Source organism: Trachemys scripta, chromosome 22, assembly GCF_013100865.1.
Source record: "Trachemys scripta elegans isolate TJP31775 chromosome 22, CAS_Tse_1.0, whole genome shotgun sequence".
NCBI lineage: Eukaryota > Metazoa > Chordata > Testudines > Emydidae > Trachemys > Trachemys scripta.
In genome coordinates this window covers 1,830,144-1,849,300 of record NC_048319.1, presented here as the reverse complement: position 1 = coordinate 1,849,300, position 19,157 = coordinate 1,830,144, and the positions used below count along the sequence as shown (strand labels likewise).

At 57.1% G+C, this 19,157-nt stretch overlaps 1 protein-coding gene across 3 annotated transcripts; it reads left to right on the top strand.

The window, feature by feature from the left end:
* Positions 1 to 508: 508 nt before the first annotated feature.
* On the top strand, positions 509 to 18,092 carry CRLF1 (cytokine receptor like factor 1). 3 transcript variants are annotated; one of them, XM_034755551.1, is made up of 8 exons: positions 509 to 761; positions 8,966 to 9,244; positions 10,669 to 10,798; positions 11,992 to 12,161; positions 14,016 to 14,173; positions 14,460 to 14,628; positions 16,352 to 16,530; positions 17,412 to 18,092. In XM_034755551.1, the coding sequence occupies exons 1-8, from the start codon at positions 707 to 709 to the stop codon at positions 17,433 to 17,435; spliced, it is 1,164 nt and encodes a 387-aa protein (XP_034611442.1). In that variant the 5' UTR covers positions 509 to 706; the 3' UTR covers positions 17,436 to 18,092. The 3 variants fall into 3 exon arrangements, with proteins under 3 accessions (XP_034611442.1, XP_034611443.1, XP_034611444.1); XM_034755552.1 differs by having other exon boundaries at positions 16,352 to 16,534; XM_034755553.1 differs by lacking the exon at positions 509 to 761 and adding an exon at positions 3,434 to 3,599.
* Positions 18,093 to 19,157: the final 1,065 nt, after the last annotated feature.

Genomic DNA, 19,157 nt, shown 5'->3' with positions numbered 1-19,157 from the left:
GCGGGCGGGACACCCTGACGCTCTCCGCCGAGGGAGTTGGGGAGCGTTATTCTGGGAGGTTGGCTGTGAAACCCCCCGCCCGCGGGTCCCAGCGGGGAAAGGTTACAAACAGCGCACAAAGAAACCGCGGTGCGCGGGGCAGCAGCCCGTGGCCGGGTCGGTATTTACCGCCGTGACTCACAGCTGATCTTTGCAAGGCGCTGATTGAGTAAGAGGAGAGCGATTTCAGGAAATGTCATTGAGGTGAGGGGGGGTCGGGGGGGGCTTTCTCCCACATCCCTCCCTTTTGCTCTGCAGCAACCCAGAGACAAGGGGGGGGGAATAGGGGAAACACTATAGGATCTCTTCTGAGTAGGGTTTGTAAATTTCTGTCCCCCCATGGGGGCGGGATCGGGCAGTGTGAGGCGGGGCCAGAGACGTATTAAGAAGCTTGTCAATTTCAGTTGTTCAGACTTGCTTAGGACTTTCCAAAACTTGTTGGTGTTTCTCTCCCCCCCACCCACCCACCCCCCGCTCCTCTTTCAGGCATTCCTCAAGATCTCTTGAAATTTAAAATTGGGGTGTGAGAAATACACACCCGGAACAAAATTGGGGGGAACCCCATTCCCCATTGGGAGCATCTGCCGGGGAGAAAGGAAACATTTCTGCCCCTCGAGGTGGAGAACAACCCCCAAGCTCCCACACATACACACAAAAGTGTTGAAATATGATCACTTTTTTGTTCCTTTGGCTTTGTCTTCCTCGAGTGGAATCCTTGACATGTAAGTAACGCTGCATTCCGTTCTCTCCCGGGCCTGTTCTCGGTAAGGTGGGCAGCAGATGCACGGAGGTTTTGCAAGTTAGTAATAGACCGTATCTGATGGGATAATGTTAGCAAGAAATCGATAACTGGCTGGAAACAAGCGAAGGCGAGAGAGAGGGAGTGTGTGTGTGAGAGAGAGAGAGAGAGAGTTGGGGGTGGGGGGGTATTAGGGAAATAGGAAAATCCAGCAAGCTGTGGCACGGAAGGGGAATTTTTTGAAGCCTGAAGAAAGTCACCTTGGCAGTTGCAAGGTGGGAGTGTGCGCTTGGTAACAGGAGATCGCCCGGCCCAGGCAAAGGTGCCTGGATGGGGGCAGAGACAAGAGAAAAGGTCGAGGATCGTTGTAGACAGAGGGGGAGGGGGCAGAGCCCGCCCGGGCCAAGCAAGGTTGTAGCGCAAACGGCCAGTCCATTTCCAAGAGGTGGGGTGGGGCGCGCGGGGAAGATTTTGCTTTGAGGCGCCCGGAGTTTTTGAATTCCCCGAGAAACGCTTCGGGGTGTGCCCGAGCCCTTTGCCCCGCGCACATGGGACGGCGGGTGCACGGATCTGCCCCCAAAATACCGTGCAAGAGAGAGAGGCACCAACAATGGGAGTGGAAGCCGGGAGAAGCTCCGTGCGCCCCTGGCGCAGCGGCCGTGAGGCGAGCGCAGAAATCGGTGATGCTGGTTAAAAACGCGGCTCCTCCGATCATCTGCAGCAAACCACAGCGAAATGCGCCCCCCTTCCCTCCCTCCCTGTACCCGGCCCCCTCGCTGGGGGGGGGGGGCTCGCTTCCCCCGGGGGTCTCCTAAGGCCCCTGCCCCTCTTTTTCGTTAGTCCTTATTTTTCTTCCTTTGCCATGCCATTCATTTTCTCTCTGTGGATTTCCGAGGCGCGCGGGGTCGGGGGTCCCAGGCCCCTATAATAACCCCCCCTGCGCCCAGGTTCTCTCTAGCCCCCCCTCCCCCGGTCCATCTGTGCTTCCCGGGTCACACACACACATCCTGTCTCAGGCACACTGCGAGCCTGGCTGGGCGAGTCCAAGGCGAACGTGCCGGGCTCGGGCCGTTGACATGACAAAGAGTTCCCAGCCCACGGCCCCAGCCCTCAAGCCCCCCAGCCGGGGGGACTTTCGCTCCCGCGGGTCCCAGTCTGCGCGCAGAGAGGGGGATCTAGTCCGCGGCTCGCTCCGCGGAGAGCCTCCGGAACCGCACCTGGAGAGTGGGACCCCTTCGCTCCGCGCCAGGCGCAAGTGGGGGGGCTGCGCTGGCGCAGCGCCGGGAGCCGGGCGGGGTGTGCGCCGCAGGATAACGCACCAAGGCCGTAACAAAGGGGCTTTATTGCCGCAAATATAAATACCCCGCGGGGCGCCACGCCTGGCCCGTCTCCCTGCGCGGGGCTGGCTCTGCGCCCCAGCGCAACTCAGCAGCCACGGCCCGCACAGATCCCTCGCCTCGGCGAGACCAGCCAGGCCCGTGGGGAGGCGGAGAAAACCCGCCGCTGGGCTTGTGGGTGCCGGTCTGCAGAGCCGCCGGGGGCGCAGGCGAGGCCAGGTGCGGGCGGCTCCCCCAGGAAGGAAGCGCCCTAACCCCCTTCGCCCACCCCCAGCCCCGGCTGTGCCCTGGGGGAGCTGCCAGCCCAGCCCGGGGGCGCACCCGCCTGGCGCGGGGACCAGCGATCCGGGCGACAGCCGGGCAAGGGGACGTGCTCAGCCCCCCCACCCCGGGACCTGCAGGGCGCAGCTCCCCTTGAGAACAATGGAGAGTCCCCCTCCCCCATTGAGAACAATGGAGAGTCCCCCTCCCCCATTGTGAACAATGGAGAATCTCTCTTACCCCCATTGAGAACAATAGAAGGGAACCCTCAAGTCCCACTCCTGGTCCCGTTTGGGCAGTGGGGGCCTGTCTGCTCCCTCAGTGGCTCCGGAGGGCCCAGCTGTTTCCCTCCAGGAGAAGGGTCTTGGGTTGGGGTCAGGCGAGTTTCTGCCTCCTTCAGTTGGGATGATCATTTCACCAAGAAAAAATTGTGTGTGTGTGTGTGTGGCTGGGTGTGCTTATCTGTGTGTGTGTGTGTCTCTGTGTGTATGTGGGGAGAGTGTATCTGTGTGTGTGTATTTGTGATGTGTGTGTGCCTGTATCTGGGTGTGGATGGCTGTGTGCAAGTGCATCTGTGTGTGTGTCTCTGTGTGTATATGTATGTGGCAGGAGTGTATCTGTGTGTTTCTGTTTATTTGTGGTATGTGTGTGTGTGTGTGTATCTGGCGTGTGTGCGTATCTCTGTGTGTGTGTGCCTGCATCTCCGAGCAGGGAGTGTATTTCCTAAGGCCCCAGAAGTGCTGTTAACACAAATTAGCCTTTGGTTCCTGGAGTTGTGTTTTTGTTTCCCAAGCAAGGGGGGGGGGGGGGGGGGGAATTCCCTTTCTCCTGTAGCAGGAAGTTGGTGCTTCCTTTTTATGGTGGGAATTTCTCAAGAGGAGCTATGCTGCAAACACACGATCTAGTCCGGCCAAGACAAACTGCTGCTGTTGTTTGGGAAGCGTCAGCCACCCCCCAGCCTGGCCTGGGCCGGACAGAGCATCCCAGGGACACATAACGCTGCAGCAGGACCCTGAAACCTCAGCCAGGCCAGGCCTGCTCCCAAGCACCCGTGGGGAAAGAAACGCCCGGGATGCTGCTGTTGGATGCTCCTGGGAACACAGAGTGCCCAGCCCAGGATATTTGTGACTCCCTCGCCCTCAGTAGCATCACCCGGTACATGGCGAATACTGACAATCCAGGCTGTGGGTCCACAGTGCTGAGCTGGGTTTCCCTCACAGGCAGTGAGTAGCTTGCAATGAGTTATTGAATGAGTGATTAACAAGAACCATTAGCAGTTAATTTATTAGACAGCAATAGCTAATTATTTGGAACCAACATAACAGCTAAGCTGGGCTTGTGCCAAGGAAACGAACCCAAACGGAGGCATTTGGAGTGAAAGCTCCCCCTAAAAGCCATCTAAGGGTCTCAGAAGTGTGGCCAGCTTCTCTCCAGCCGGGGGCCCCATCCTGCACTCCCACTACATTGAAGTCAATGGAAGTTTTGCATGGGTAAGGTTCACAGGACCAGTCCCCAAGTGTGAGGCAGTCCCCAGGCACTCCTGGGTTAATACTCTGGGGGTGGCATTTGCTGTGTTAGTGGGGTGTCCCACATGCCAGCTGGCCCTGGCATTGCTATAGACAGCAGGGTCCCAGGTGTGCACAGACACTGATGTCCAAGTCTGGAGTATTTGATGGGCACCTACGTTGGCAGGGGGAGATTGTTTAGTGGTTTTGTGGCCAGATTAGGGTGAAAGTAAGAAATTCAAGCTCAATTTGAGGACAAACCTTGTCTGTTAGGCTGGGGAGCAGTCTTCCCAGGGAAGCTTAGATTGTACAGAATTGCTTTGGAGTCTGTGTTTTCGGGGACCCACTTGGGCTTGGGGAGAACTGGGCTAGATGTGACCTGCCAGCCCTCACCACCTCCTTGGGTAACTCTCCTGATTTCACTGGAGTTCGGTGGATTCAGCCCTTTGATCCTGACTGGAGCATTGCTGTACTCCCAAGGAACCGCTAGAGATGCAGCGGGGTCTGTTAAATGCACCGGGCTGCGGGAGAGCAGGGGACGTGTCTTTCAGTGGCTTGTCTGGAGCTGTCATTTGGGGGGGGCAGGATTGTGCCCTTTTCCGAACTCTCCAGAGTCTATAATCGAAAGTCTTTTACCCCCTTTTTGCTATCAGGTTAGTGGGGGAGAGGGACGGTACCTCTAGGCTGGTAACGTTCCCCCATCACAGCTAGAGTCCCCACAAAACATCCCAGAGGAGGGTCAGAATGGAAACGGGCAGAGAATGGCAACGAGAACACAGTAAGCCAGGCACTGACCTGTGTATGGCATTTCTATTGCCCCCGCAGACTTGGCACGATGCCCAACCAGGGACTCACACTTTCCTATGGGTCTCCTGAGCTGTGAGACATGGGTCGAGAACCCTTCCAAGGTATAGACCCCAGTACATGAGCACCAAATCCTTCCTATGGGGTGTGTGTTGGTATTACACCCCCAGGGGCTGGTGTACCCAGAGAGAGTGACGGGCCCTGGAAGTCTCTTAAGGGGGGTAGGACTTGAATCGTCCTTTACCCACAAGCCCGTCCTTTCTCCTCGGCAAAGGTGTACTGCTTTGCTGTGCTATTTTAGGAACTCTGCATGGGTGGATATGCTTAGGATTGCTTTGAATAATGGAAAACAGCCCCCCATAGTTCTGTGGCCAGTGTGTAATTTTCAGTCGTTTATAACTTTATACGTCTGGGAACCAATTTTTTTCAAACCTGTCCAAGGCACCCACCCTGCCTGAAGACTAAGCCTGTGCCAACTTTGCCATGCAGAAATGAGCCCCTTCAAGTGACCAGAACTCAAAAATAAACCCAAAGCACTTTTTAAATGACTAGTTCCCCCCCCCCCGCACACACACACATATTTGACTCTATTGAGTTTGATAAAACATTTAAAAAGATTCACCTGAGGGATGGAGCATGAGAAATGCAGCCTCAAAACGAAAAAGGGAAAAAAAAAGGTTGAGGACGATTGTGAAGGAACAAAGTCTTTGGCCGAAATGGCTCTTTCGGTTGGGGTTTCTGGGGTCTGTCACATGACTTTGGCACAGCAACAAGGGGGTCTGTGCACCACATTTCTCAGGATCTGCGGGAATGTTCACTGTATTTTTTACAAAAATTGAGACTGTACAAATTGTCCTTTGTTTTCCCCTTTGGGGATCTTGCAGATAATTATTTGTTTAAATCTTTACAATTCCCAGTTAAAGCACACTCTTGCTGTGTGATCTCAGAGGCTTTTCTCAGAGATTTTTTTCCTCTTTCCCAGGCATTTAAACTTCCAATATAAAAATAAAATGAAATCCGGCCATTCAAAAGAAAAGAGTAAATGCTCCTGACACCTTGGACCTGTGGTTTTACTTTATAGTATTACTTAGCACCTGATCAGCATTTTTTTTTTAAATAGGAAAGTAATAAAACTTCTAGCAGGTATTTTAGTTCCGAGTTGCACATTCCACACGTTGACTGTGTCTCTCTGGCCCTTCCTCTCCAATCTGAAAACTTCACACTTTTCCCTTTTAAAACACATGTTCATTTCTGGGTCTGTCTCGAAAAAACACTGCTTAAAAAATTGGCCCCTCCAGACACTCCCTCTCTAAGGCTTTGCATGGAGGACGGGAAACGTGTCTGTTTTATGACGCTCGTACGTGTTTCCAGTGGTGTTTAGATTAAGATTTACTAGAATTAGGGCCCAGAGCATTGGCCCCTTTTATCCGCAGGGCTGCAGCTTTCTCACCGAGAGCTCCTCTGGGTTTTGAAACGCTGGTGGATGGAAATGCTTGTGTGCAGCGTGATTACGTTTTCAGAGGCCCTTTCGGCGGCCGAGGCGCGTTCTGTCCTGCACGTCGGGCTGGAGGTTCTGAACTGCAGAGATTCTTTGGGAACTCGGTACAGCAGCTGGACGGGCCTTTGTTTGTTTTTAGCAAAGGGGAACGTAGAGCTTTGTGCAGCACCTGTACTGCACATTCCCCAGTGGCAGCTCTGCACGCTCGAGACACAAGGCAAAGGTCCCCTCGGGGCTGCGGTTGCTCATCTCGTTCAGGCGTCTAGTTATGCTTAGGCCATTCTACGGGGCTTGCCTCGGCCCATGCTGACTAAGCTGGCCCAAGAGAAAACGCCACCCCCTTGGTAAGCGATGCCAAGGTATCCCCACGCTAGGCAGCCCTGTTCATGGGCAGTGCCGAACACGGGCCAGGCATAACGAGGCCCTGAGCCTCTCGGCACTAGCACAATATGAGTAAATAGCAATACAGTGGGGGCCCCAGTTTGCCACTGGAATACCAGGGCCCAACTCTGTTGACTTCAGGGACCGCGCTGCAGACTCAGCTCCTTGCCCAACATCTGTACAAGGCTGGGGCTTAAGGCACAGTGTGTTCTTTTGTCATCAGTGCTGCAGTCAGGGAGGCTGCAGGCCGGGGGGTTGTTTTGCTTGCCCGCTCTGGGGAGGGCCTTTGGGAGCTTTTAGCGTGCCCCCAGGGCCAGGAGCTCTGAGAATTAATCCCAAATAAATGCACTGTCTCACTCACTGAGGTGCAATTCATCCCTGGGCAGATGGCCACAAGGGGAAGATCACCACCAGGAGCAGAAAATTGTCTTTTGGAGAAACAGTTGCATGGCTGACAAAACTCTAAAGTGGCATCTGCTCAGCAGTGGTTGGTTATATCTCCAGGGCAACCAAAGTGGCGTTGGCACATTGAGCGTGTTAGTCTCTAGTAGATGGAGATTGGTGGCGTTTCCTATAGGTTGATGGCTAGAAATGAGCTTGGCAGGGCGGCCCTGTGGCACAGAGGGTGGAATATAAACAAACCAATCAGATAAAGCCTCAGCAAACCCTTTAAAGCCATGCTTCACCTTAAGCACAGGAGCAATTCCAGGGAAGTTGGTGGTACTTCTAATAAAAGTATGGGCTGAAGAGTTGTGCTGAATCAGGGCTTTAAAATGTTCCTCGGTATCTCACCGATACCCGGAGTGAGATCAATCCTGCAACTCTGGATATACATTTAGGACTGCACTGTCAAATAGGGGCAGCGGAGCTCTGTGTCAAATGGGTAATGGGGCACAGGGAGGGAGTGTGATTGTAACAGGTGGTGCTTAGGTGTGCGAACCGGTGTGTGCAGACTGTCACTGGGTGACACTCTGGGTGCACACTGGGCTCCCGAGCGTAGCGGATGGATTTGCAGGTCCAGGCTCCGACTCAACAAAGCTCTCAGGTGTTGGGCAGTGGAATCTTGGCTCCTGTACAAGGAATGGGGCGAGAGGGGCCCCTTAGACTGTGATTTGCAAAAGCCAGTACGCTAGGCTCTCCCATGGGAGATGCCAGTGAGAGGGGTCTCCAAGCTTCGGGACGCACCTGCTTCTGCTCCGATTCTCAGCCAGGAACCCGCTTTGGAGTCCAGCGCCTCCTGCTGGTTTGGGGAGGAGGAGGGGTAGCCCTGTGAGAAGGACTCTGTTGCCCGGTGGTTAGAGCATTCACCGTAGGAAACTCAGGATCCAGCCCCGCTGCTCCAATGACTCTCTCTTTATTTATCCAGAGTACAACAGCTTCACTAGGAGAGATTTGAGGGATTTTCCCCAGCTTGGACTATCCCATGGTTAGAGCGTTCACCTGAGAGGAAGCAGATCCCTTCTCCCCATCAGGCGGAGGGGGGAGTTGAACTGGGCGGGGGGCTCCCACATCCCAGGCAAGTCCCCTGACCACTGGGCTAAAGGGTAGGAGGGAAGTCCTCCTCTGAGCAGCACCTCGGACGAGGTAGATGGCCACACACAGGCCTGTCTTCCCCTGGTTGGGGAATTGGGCTGGGCGCAGGGACACAGCCATGTGCACATTCACAGGCAGAAACATGGGTGTCTTGGGAGCTTTTACTGCCAAAAGCTAGACAACGAGGAAGTTTAGGCACCTCCAGGGTCTCAGCAGGAGTCCTGTGCATCACTGTGGGCCGAAACTGGACGTAGGTGCCTACAACAGGGACGTACACTCCAAACTCAGGCCTTACGCACATGCTTAAAGTTAAGCAGGTCCTCCGGTGCCTTGCTGAATTGGAGCCCTCCAGAACAGCGCATAACTGACCAGCTCTGGGTCCCTGACGCTTCCCTCTCCGGTGCGGGGAGGTCTGGCTGTGAATGTGGTTTTTGAAAAAGTGTTTCCACAGTTGCTTTTGAAATCCCCTTTGCCACAAACCCCACCCGCCAGCCATGGGCAGCCACGCCCTACCGAAACCCAGCCCCGTAGGCTGCAGCAACCAAAGCCAGAGCAAACCACATAAACAATCCTTGCCCAGGCAGCGGTGAGCAAGAGACACCTTCTCCACTGACACAATCAGCTTATTCTTGGAGAGAAATCCACACTCGATTTACATCTCACCGTCCAAGTGGGAAGAAGCTGCCAAACCCGCCTATATAAATCCCAGGCATCTCCTATGTTTTCATCATATGAAGAGCGAGGGAGGATTTTTACCCGGCAGGCAGACCAGAGACTATTTGGGGGAAGAGTTAGAGGTTGAGCCACGTAAGAGATTGTTCCTTGATTTTTTTTCTTTTTTCTTTTTCTTTTTTTTTTTTTGCTGCAGATCCTGCAGTCATATCCCCCCAAGATCCAACTCTGGTGATTGGCTCTTCGCTCACCGCCACTTGCTCAGTGAACTCTGACTTACACCTGAAAGCAGAGGACCTGTACTGGACTCTGAATGGCAGACGTCTCCCCCCAGAGTCCTACAAGGTCCTCAATGGCACCACCCTCAGCGTGGCTCTAGCCAACCTGAACGGGTCCAGGCAGCAGTCAGGAGATAACCTGGTGTGTCACAGCAGAGACGGCAGCATCCTGGCTGGGTCCTGCCTTTACGTGGGATGTATGTTCACAATGCTTCTGCTTAGAGAGATGTTTCGCCCCAAACACCCCAGGCACAGCCAGAAAAACAAACCAGCCCAAATTCATCCCTGGTACACGTCTGTTGAGTTGGAAGCTTACACGGGGATGAATCTGGCTACACGGATATTTACCTTGTTCATTGATAGACCTTAACTTTAGATTGCACCTTTCATCCTAAGGGGTCCCAAAGCACTTTAAGGACTGTACGGGTACAGCAGTGGCTGCCCACCCACTGACATGCAGCTGTTTCTGGGGTGGAACCTACTGGGCAGCACTGCTCAATAGCGTTTAGGAGGGGAAATTAAGAATCAAATCTCTAATCAAAACTGCCCCGGGGTATTTAGAGAGGGAGAGAACCACTTGAGTTGGAATTTGGCCCAGACACTAGGCTTAACACTCCAGCTCTTGTCAAAAAAGTTCCCCTGGTTTCTACCAATGGCAAGATGTTCAGAGGGATTTTGCTTCTCTTCCAGAGAAGCCGCGTGTTGTCATGTGGCCACCTATTTCATTAGGGGCTGAGCATTTCATCAGAACAAACGGAGTAATTTAAAAGTGTCGTTGGTTACCCAGAACAAGAGTCAGAGAAGCCCCTGCAATATTAACAGTAATTTGTACACTAATCATTTGCACCTTTAATGTCCTTGTAATAATTTGCACTACCTGCTCATTTCCCAGCATTCATTAATGGAACTCTAATCCTGGGAGTTATCAGAGCTGGCTTTCGCCTCTGCATGTGAGAACACAACAGCAGAAAGACTGTTTGGCAACCGCTGGTAAAATTACTGTTGTCCAAATCAATGATCATAAGATTTTATCTTAGGCTATTTTAAGGACATTTCTATGAGTTTCTCAGAATACAGAGGCTTAACTGGGAACAGAAAACCGTTTTTGTTTTTTTTTGTTTGTTCCCAAAAGAAAACTGCTTCAGATCTCAGCTCAGCAACAGAATAAATGGGCAGATGTTTTAAAAAAACCCAACCCACCAAAAGCACTTACATTTAAAACGAAGAGCTGGAAATAATTTGCTCTGTCATGCACCTGCCAAGACCCGAGTTCAGGAGCCTGTCTTCCCCCTACAACAGTGGATGGTTTTGTTGGCACCCAGCTCAGGGTATTTTCCTGTGTTCCCTGGGGTGTTCTGGATGTGGGTGATGTCATCCACACTTTCGTGGGAATCACAGAATCCTGACCTTGGATCCTGGCAGGTGAGTGACAAATGAGCTGATTTTAGTTGAGCATCTAAATGCCTTTAGTCAGGGATCTTAAAACAGTTTGTCAAACAAATCTACTGAGCAAAGTTCTCGGGCTCGGCCCTTGTAAGTCTCTAGGCTGCTTTGAGCTGGGGAAGCTTTGGTGGTTTCTTTGCAGAACTGGTTTCATGTCAAGGGTTCTTTTCCCTTTTAGTGCCACCGGAAAAACCAGGCAACATAACCTGCTGGTCCAAAAACATGAAAGACCTCACCTGTAAATGGGCCCCCGGCACGGATGGCGAGACCTACCTGCACACCAACTACACCCTCAAATACAAACTCAGGTATGGGCCAGCTGCGGGGGAGGGGAGATGAATTCCGGTTATTCTTTGCCAGGCAAGTGCTGAGGCAAAGGACCTACAAAGAGGGGAACCAGATTGCGGCTCCTCCAAGTTCCAACCTGCCCACCCCGGAGGTGAAAGACAGACTGCAAGCTCTTGCCATCCGACCGGCGCCATTGGCTAGCACGTGCAATGAGTTTGGTGGGGCTCAGGCTGATTCCTAACAGGCTTCTCCTTGCTGGCAGCCTGAGAGAGGCCAAGGACGATATGGGCAGGGAGACCCAGGCAGGGTGCAGCCCAGGGGAAGCATGCCCCACCACTGCTTCTTCTACACGTGCTCTCACGGAGGTTCAGAGGAGTACGTGGCTAATGCATAGGCTAGTCCATGTGTATGCCAGGACTCCTGGGGTCTATTCCCCGCTGTGGGAGGGAAGCAGGGGGCTGGGAGCCAGGACTCCTGGGGTCTATTCCCCGCTGTGGGAGGGAAGCAGGGGCCTGGGAGCCAGGACTCCTGGGGTCTATTCCCCGCTGTGGGAAGGAAGCAGGGGGCTGGGAGCCAGGACTCCTGGGGTCTATTCCCAGCTCAGCCAGTAACTCTGTACCTGTCCTTGGGCAATTTCTCCGTGCTTTGGTTTTCCCATCTATACAGTGGGGCTAATGGCACTGACCTACTTCCTGGGGGATTGTGGGGATTTAGTCATTAGCATGTGGGAAGTGCTTTGACATCCTTGGGTTTAAGGCAGCATAGAAGCACAAAGAGTCTTTGCTCGGGATAAACAGCACACATTGGCGTTTTGGGCTGGGAATCTAAGACTTTGCAAAGAGACATTGCCAGTATTGGACAGCAGATGAATGAATCACAGTTCCTGTTAGGAGCACGTAACGCCTGTGTTAATATGGAGGGGGTAGACTTGGCAGTGCTGTCCATGCCGATCGTTCAACGGATTCATACCAAAAGAGCTCAGTAACATCAGAAGCCGCCAGTGAGGAAACCAGACCCATCCCTGCTTAATGCACTAGAGCCAATGTGCACGTGCAGAGCTCCGGAAGCAGTTTCAGCTGTCCATGGAAGGTTGGACGGAAACCAAGGGCCACATTTTCTGCTGGTGCAAACTGACTGAGTTCCCTTGACTCCAGAGCCAATTCACCAGCAGGGAACTCGACCTGACGGGAGGGCTGATGCCTCTTGTTTGCAGGTGGTACGGCCGGGATAACACGTGCCAGGAGTATCGCACCGCAGGGCAGTACTCCTGCCATATCCCCAAAGACCTGGCCCTCTTCACACCCTACGAGATCTGGGTGGAGGCCTCCAACCGGCTCGGCGTGGCTGTCTCTGAAGTCGTCATGCTCGACATTCTGGACGTGGGTGAGACATTGGCTTGTGCCGCCCCCACCCTGCATGGGGCCACTGCTCGTGTGCATCCCGCCTCTCTCTTTCCTTCCTTCCTTCCCATTTTTGGCTGTTTTTAAAGGGTTTTTTTAGAGTAGATTTTTATTTTTGAGAGGGGGATCTAAATCCTTCAGAAACAGCCCATGATGTCCGCTCCCTCCCCAGCTCAGGAAGGGTTTAGCCACTCCACTGGGTGCTGTGGGGCAGAGTCCTAACACAAGGGACCTCCCATTGCTGCCAGCTCCCCATGGGGCTGGACGCACCATTGTGGGGCTGGACGCCGTGGGGAGCAGTGGTGCACAGGGGAGGAGAGGGGAGCCGAAGGATTTCAGTCAAAGTCTGGTGGGAAGGCCTAGGGCGGCCCATCCCTAATTACCAGCGTGCCTCTGCTCCTAGCTATCCTTCCTCTGGTTGTGCTGGAAGGCGAGCCGGGTGGAGCAGAGCGGCTCTGGTAATCTGAGCCCCGGCTGCTTGGAGCAGCACCGACGGGAGTTGGGGGGCTTCTCACGCGCTAAAGAGCTGCTGACACCTCATGGAGAATGTTACAGCCCACTGCGGTGAGACCTGATCCTTCCTTGAGCCCCACAGTCGCTGCATTCCCTTCCCCTCCTCCCACACCTGGAGCCACAGCCCTCCCAACTGTGATGTCACAGCCGGTTGCTGCGGAGATGACTGTGATGTCACACACAGGGGATCATGACCTCAGCTGGGGGGGAAGGCATAGCAGAGCTCCAAGGGGGACCAGGATCCTGGGTTCATGGCATCCTCCCTGGTAATAGAGAAGGACGGAGAAGGCAGCAGGAAATGGACGATATGTGAGCAGAATTGCTTCTAATCTAATTAGGATGTTTCTCCATGTTTTCCTGGAGGCATCTGTTGCTCCTTAACCCTTTCTGCCCCATGAGGCACATGGCCAGGAAAGGGGCTCCACCCCAGGCCCAGGCAAGAGGGGCAGGGCTGCCACACGACCTGCGGCCAGATGTCCAACCTGCGCCGTGGAGAACGTGAAACATCCCTGGTTCATGGCCAGAGGAAGAAATGCCCCTGTTTCCTCTTGTATCGTACACTTGGGAAGCAGTGTAACCCCAGCCCGATGTGCTGATCCAAGGCACACGCATCCCCCCCGCATTGCACGCCCCGGCAACAACCGCAAGGCGAGCGAATGCCCCATCGATTGCCCCAGCAGCCAACGGGGCAAGAGGCTGAAAGAAGGGTTTCATTCAGAGCTCCCCCCAAGTCCCAGCTCTCCTCCCTTCCGTTTGTGCACCGGGCTGGTCCTGAGCAGCAAAACACTGTGGGTGCTTGGTCCTGCACGCCCCCCAGCCCTAGGAGGGGCAGAGAGGCCCCCCAGTGGCTTGGGTGCTCATCGCACCAGCACCCCACCCCCTGAGCTTCCCCCCGGGCTGGAGCGTTAGCAGCACCAGGGGACCCCACAGCCACCGGAGGATTCTGCTCCCAAGTGCTCCCTGCACCGCACGCTAGTGGCCGCGAGAACGGGAGAGCTGCCTGCATGCAAGATGCTTTTGCACTTTGCACCTTACTCTGGCAGGGCACGAAAGTAACGAGTCAGGAGCAGATTCCTGCCTGAAAGCCTCCCCTGGAGGAGCAACCCAATCCCTTCCCAGGCCTTGTGCAAACGCAAGCCGGGACCTGGGCACAGCTGCCGTCTGGCCAGGCCCGATTGCTAGTGACTCCCCGTCTCTCTCTGTGGTGCCGTGGGCCCCCCGAAAGCAGCACTCCGGGTTGGGGTGTTCATCTAGGTCACGCCAGCAGCCCTCTCCCCGGCACTGCCTGTACTTGGTGCCCTTAACGCATCTCTCCCCCTGGCAGTCACCACCGACCCGCCGGCGGACGTCACCGTGAGCCGAGTTGGGGACCTGGAGGACCAGCTGAGCGTGCGCTGGAGCTCCCCGCCTGCGCTGAAGGATTTTCTGTTTCAAGCCAAGTATCAGATCCAGTACCGGGTGGAGGACAGTTCGGAGTGGAAGGTGAGCGTGAGGGAGCAAACACGCATGGCTGGGACCCGGGACTCCAGTGGCCAACGCCTTACCCAGGGGGCCAGGAGACTGGAGCCAGACATGCCTGCTTAGAGAGGGACTGGCCTGTCCCTCGCTCAGCGTGGGAGCCACATGGATCTCTGAGCATCCTTCCTCCCTGGAGAACAAGCTCCGAGTGGATCTCTGGGCATCAAGGGAAGGCGTATTCCAGGCGCAGCTGCTAGCTCTGCTACAGGCTGGAACGTGCCTGGAACCCGCCTTCCTCCTCTCCCGGCAGGTCGTGGACGATGTAGGGAACCAGACGTCCTGCCGGCTGGCAGGGCTGCGGCCCGGCACCGTGTACTTCGTCCAAGTTCGGTGTAACCCCTTCGGGATCTACGGCTCCAAAAAGGCCGGGATCTGGAGCGACTGGAGCAACCCCACGGCGGCCTCAACTCCTCGGAGCGGTGAGCAGCGCGGCCCTGCGGCAATAACCGTGGTGGGGGAGCGGGGAAGGGGCCCCTCGGAGTCCTCCGGCTCCACACTAGCACGGCCCGCAGGTCACAGGGGAGGAGGCTGGGGCCAGGGACCCAGCTCCCAGCTGATCTGCATGGGTCACTGGAGAGCCGAACCCACGCTCCTCCAGTGGGAGAGGCTGCAAGGGGCCTCGGGCTGGCAGCAGGTACTTGGCTGCCAGGAGGTGCACAGGTTCCCAGCTGGCGGGAGGGAGCCACGCGAATGCCCTCGGCCATGGGGTACCTCGGGACTGCGGTGCTGGGGCACTGGGCACGGCCCTTCCCTGCCAGGCACTGTGCTGTGGGATGGCAGGACCCTCCCATGCCCTGTCCGAGAGGTGCTGCCTGGCCTGGGGTGAGGCAGAGCCGCTCCCCCCCCCCCAGCCCCGGCTCCGTTGCAGCCAACACGCCAACTCCACCTTCTCCAGCTGAGGCTGTCGCTCGTCACAGCCCCCCCAGTTCGTTTGCCTTGGAGGGGTCCCTCCAGGCTCCCCAGCAGGCCGAGCGCCTCTGTAACACCCCACACTTCCCTCAGCCCGGAAATCCAGCCCAGCGCCTCCCCCCAGATGGCTCGGAGCGCCGACTCCCCTATTCCTCCTGGAGATGTAACTTTCCTTGGCGTGCCGGGGGTCTTGGCACCCCGCCAGCTGCTGGAGTTCAGGGTCACCCCTCCCCGCCCCCCTTGGCTCTGGCAATAATTAGATTAACATTCAGTCCTGCTGGGGCAGCCATTCCTCCCGCGCCATATGCAAATTGGCTGCTATTCACATTGTCTTTTGGGGGCGGTGGGGTTGGGAAGGGAGGGGGCAGGCAGGGTGGGGGGGCGGGGCAGGCTGCAGAGGCCCCAGCGGCCCAGCCTCTGCTTCCCCACTTTCCGGAGAGCGCTGGACGTGCGGAGAGGTTGTTCCCCCCTTGGCCCCGCTCTGTGCCCGGCACCTGGATTTCTTGCAAAGAAGCCAATTCGGAGCTCTGATTTCCCAGCCGGGAGAGAACGAACCTCGTTTCCACCCCTCACGCCGCGCCAGCACGGCCCCGCCGTTCAGCAGGTTTCCCCTGCCCTTATTTATGATGTGGCGTCGATGTCACGCCTTCCCTGGGCATCTGCACCATGGGATCAGTGGGGGAACAGCTTTGCCCCACCCCAGCCCTTGCTGGGGGACCCGCAGGCTCAGTCCCTGGACTGCACAACAGGGGGAGCACGGGACCTGCCATGCAAGGGCTGGGACCCCCACAGCTGCCCCCAGCCAGGAAAAGCCGCTGGGAGCTCAGCGCCGGAGGCAGGGGGATTCTTAGGCAGACAGAAGATTTTAGGTCACATTTGGAGGCATTAATCCTCATAGGAGGGTCCTGTCTAGACAGCTTTGCAAATCGCCCTCACAGGCCCAGCCCCAGGGACCTGGGGTAGGAGCCCTCCTGCTTCCACCGGTGAGCTAACCGCCAGGGAAATGGCCCCCTCTTGTCAGTCCCAGAACGGAGGGTTCCCGCCCCACCCTCCGGTGCTGGCACTGCCAAGCTGGACCCCGGGCCGCAGTTCCCATGTTGTGGGACCCCGGGCCGCAGTTCCCATGAACATGGCCAAAGACGAGCACGTCCGGGGCCACAGACGTGCCAGTGTTCCTGGCCATCCTCCAGCCCCAGCAGCTCCGCTCTGACCCCCTCTGCTCTCCCTGCCCAGATCGGGTCCCGGGCGTGTGCGACCCCAAGAGCGGCGAGCAGAACACCACGCTGCGGCGGGAGCTCAAGCAGTTCTTCGGCTGGGTGAAGAAACACGCCTACGGCTGCTCCAACCTCAGCATCAAGCTCTACGACCAGTGGCGCGTCTGGCTGCAGAAATCCCACAAAACACGGAACCAGGTAGGTAAGGACCCTTCTCCGATTCCTTACATCTCGGTGCCGAGAGGGAGGTGGGCCGGGAGTTTGGGCGTCAGGTGCCCCCCACCCGCGTCACCTGGCCCTGCGAGGAGGAGCAGAGTCTCCAGATGCACCGTCAGAGCCCCCTTGTCCCCCTGGGAGCCGCTCTCCGTGGCCATCTCGCCTGCTGCAGCGCCCGCCCTGGGGCCAGATTTCGCCAGCCCTGGTGATCTGGAGACGGGGGCCAAGGCTGGGGTATCTGGGAGCCAGTCGTCGGAGGTGGTCAGGCCTCTGCACTTTCCCGAAGCACAGGGGCTGAAGCGGAGACGGGGCTGCCCTCTGGATTTATACAGGGTCATCGGGATGGGAGCCTGCAGGGTCCCTGGCTCCTGGCATAGTGGCATCCTGATACATGCCAGCCAGTGCCCGGCCTGGCAGCAGCCCTCATCCACCAGAGGCAGCATTCTTCGCCCCTGGCCATGAGGGGAAAGCGGCAGGCACAGGCTCGGCTGCCCCGCCCCACTCTGGAGAGGCAAAGCAGCTGCCCGCACGTCCTGCCCCGCAAAGCTGAGTGCAGGACCTGGGGCTCTGGGTCCTGGAGCCGGCTCTGTTCCCCCTGCCCCACCGGCCTCCCACAGACATTCCCGCCTGGCCCTGAGCCCATGCCCCGGCCCTCGGTGCCCATGTGGCTGCCAGCCCCAGCAGTCAGCACTCGAGGTTATAGGAGGAAGCAGACGCACCCTGCATGCTTTACGGTTGCTGGAGGGCAAACAGGCGGATGGGACGCAGACAGGCTGGGACCAGGGGAGGGTTGCTCTGCGGCTGGCCGGGCGGGCGGGGAGGCGGTTACTGCCTCTGGAAGCTGGGCTGTGCTCTCGTTCTAGGTGCTACCCGGCGATAAGCTGTAGCGCCCGCCGCGCTCGGCAGTGGCAGGAGAGCAGAGGGACACTGGGCTGGAGCTGCATGGAACCCGTGCGCGGCTGGACCTCACCCAGCCCTCAGGACCGTGGGGGAAGCGCACAGACCCCCCCCCCCAATCATTCTTCTCCAGCAGGGATAGGAAGAAACAGACTTGGACTTTGAACGTTTCCCCCAGGCACTCCCCTCCCAGCACCCAGCCCTGCTCCCCGCCAGGGGCCCTGGTGCAGCCTCCCTGCAGTGCTGGGTGGGTTCCCAGCATTGCCGAGACACCCCCGTGGGGAGGGACCCTCCCAGCACTGGAGGGGGGGCACTATCAGTGCTTACGAAGCACACCCCCGAAGGGGGTCAGGCTGCTGTCAGCTGGGCCTTGGCTGCTGGCCCGGTGGAGCCTGGCCTTGGCTGCAGGTTGCCCCCGGGGCAGAATTAAGAGGGGGGACCAGAGGGGCCTAATGGGCCTTGGACCGTTCACAGGAAGGGCCCTGGTTGAAGCCAGTCTTGGGCACTAGCGACCCACGTCCGCTGCCATCAGCGGCCCCTGCATGAAATGAGTCTGGAGGGTCTTAGCTCCGTTCCCCCGGGAGCAGCTTCCCAGCCGCGACCCACGGGAACTGGTGCTAACCGGGCTGCACTGGCGGGAGGCGAAGCATAGAACCAGCTCCCCTCACCCCGAGGGCACTCCCGGAGGGGCACCGCTGCTGGGCAGGAAAAACAGCGGGGCCTTTTACCTGCCAGAAAATCCCCCCTCTCCCCAGGCAAAGTGCAAACGACGGGCAGGATGCTGCACACGCAGGCCCCTGTGCACAGCCCTGCTAGCGCACCGGGGTGCTAGGCACAGTGCCACCAACTGCATGGCACCTTTACGCTGCCCACGCTGCACCAAAGGGCCCCAGCCGCCTCATGGAAACGACCGCCATCTCCCCCGCTGGGTCCCCCGGGCTGCCCGAAGCCCAGCCCAGCCCTGCCCCACCCCAAGGTGTCAGGGAAACTGTTTGTCTTTGTTTTCTGGCTGCACATTAAACACCAGAGCGCAGAGGCCTCTGCATTTGACGCTGTGCCTGTGGTTCTCCGAGCATTGGGCTCCAAATGGACATCATCCCTCAGTGCCCGCACGGACTCGCTCATTGCATACTCAGCGTCGCCGGCTTTAGCCAACCCTACCTCGGTCTGCGGGGGGGAGGTGCGCCCCCCTTGCTTTTATTTAATAAAGGAAAGAAAAAAGATCTGGCCTGAGTGGGTGTGAGCAAGGGGCTCCCGGCCCCTGGCACGTGGGACTGGGAGTATAAAAGCGTGTGTGTGTCTGTCTGTCTGTCTGTCTCCACAGCCGTGCACCAGTTTAACGTAAGGTGTGACTTCAAACCAGTGTATTTCGAGCAGTGCCGAAGGCCGCCTGGCTGCTCTGAGTTGGCGCCAGCTCAGGGATAATTTGGTGATGCGGAAGTCGATCAGGAACTGGTTTGAGTTAAACCCCAATAAAGGACTCAGACCAAATCAGCCTCCACCCCAGGTCTGCCCCCCAGTTAACTAAATCAGGGCAGTGTGTGCAGCGCGGGCCTGAGTGTGATACGCAGCACGGCCTGGCCAACTACACACCTCTCAGCCCCGTGCCCGTGCCCTGCCGGGCGTGACTCCTCCCGCTGCAGCCTGGCTGGGGTTCCTGCTCCAGCTCCGCTCCCAGGGGAGGTGTGACAAGGCGCTGCACTGAACGCCCA

What these genes read in the sequence shown, in the direction of transcription:
- CRLF1 (XM_034755553.1), top strand. Translation starts at nt 3,449, where the DNA reads ATGCTGCTGTTGGATGCTCCTGGGAACACAGAGTGCCCAGCCCAGGAT. An exon ending in GTCCTGCCTTTACGTGGGAT is followed by an intron (nt 9,245 to 10,668) that starts GTATGTTCACAA and finishes TTTCCCTTTTAG; the next exon opens with TGCCACCGGAAAAACCAGGC. An exon ending in AGGACAGTTCGGAGTGGAAG is followed by an intron (nt 14,174 to 14,459) that starts GTGAGCGTGAGG and finishes CTCTCCCGGCAG; the next exon opens with GTCGTGGACGATGTAGGGAA.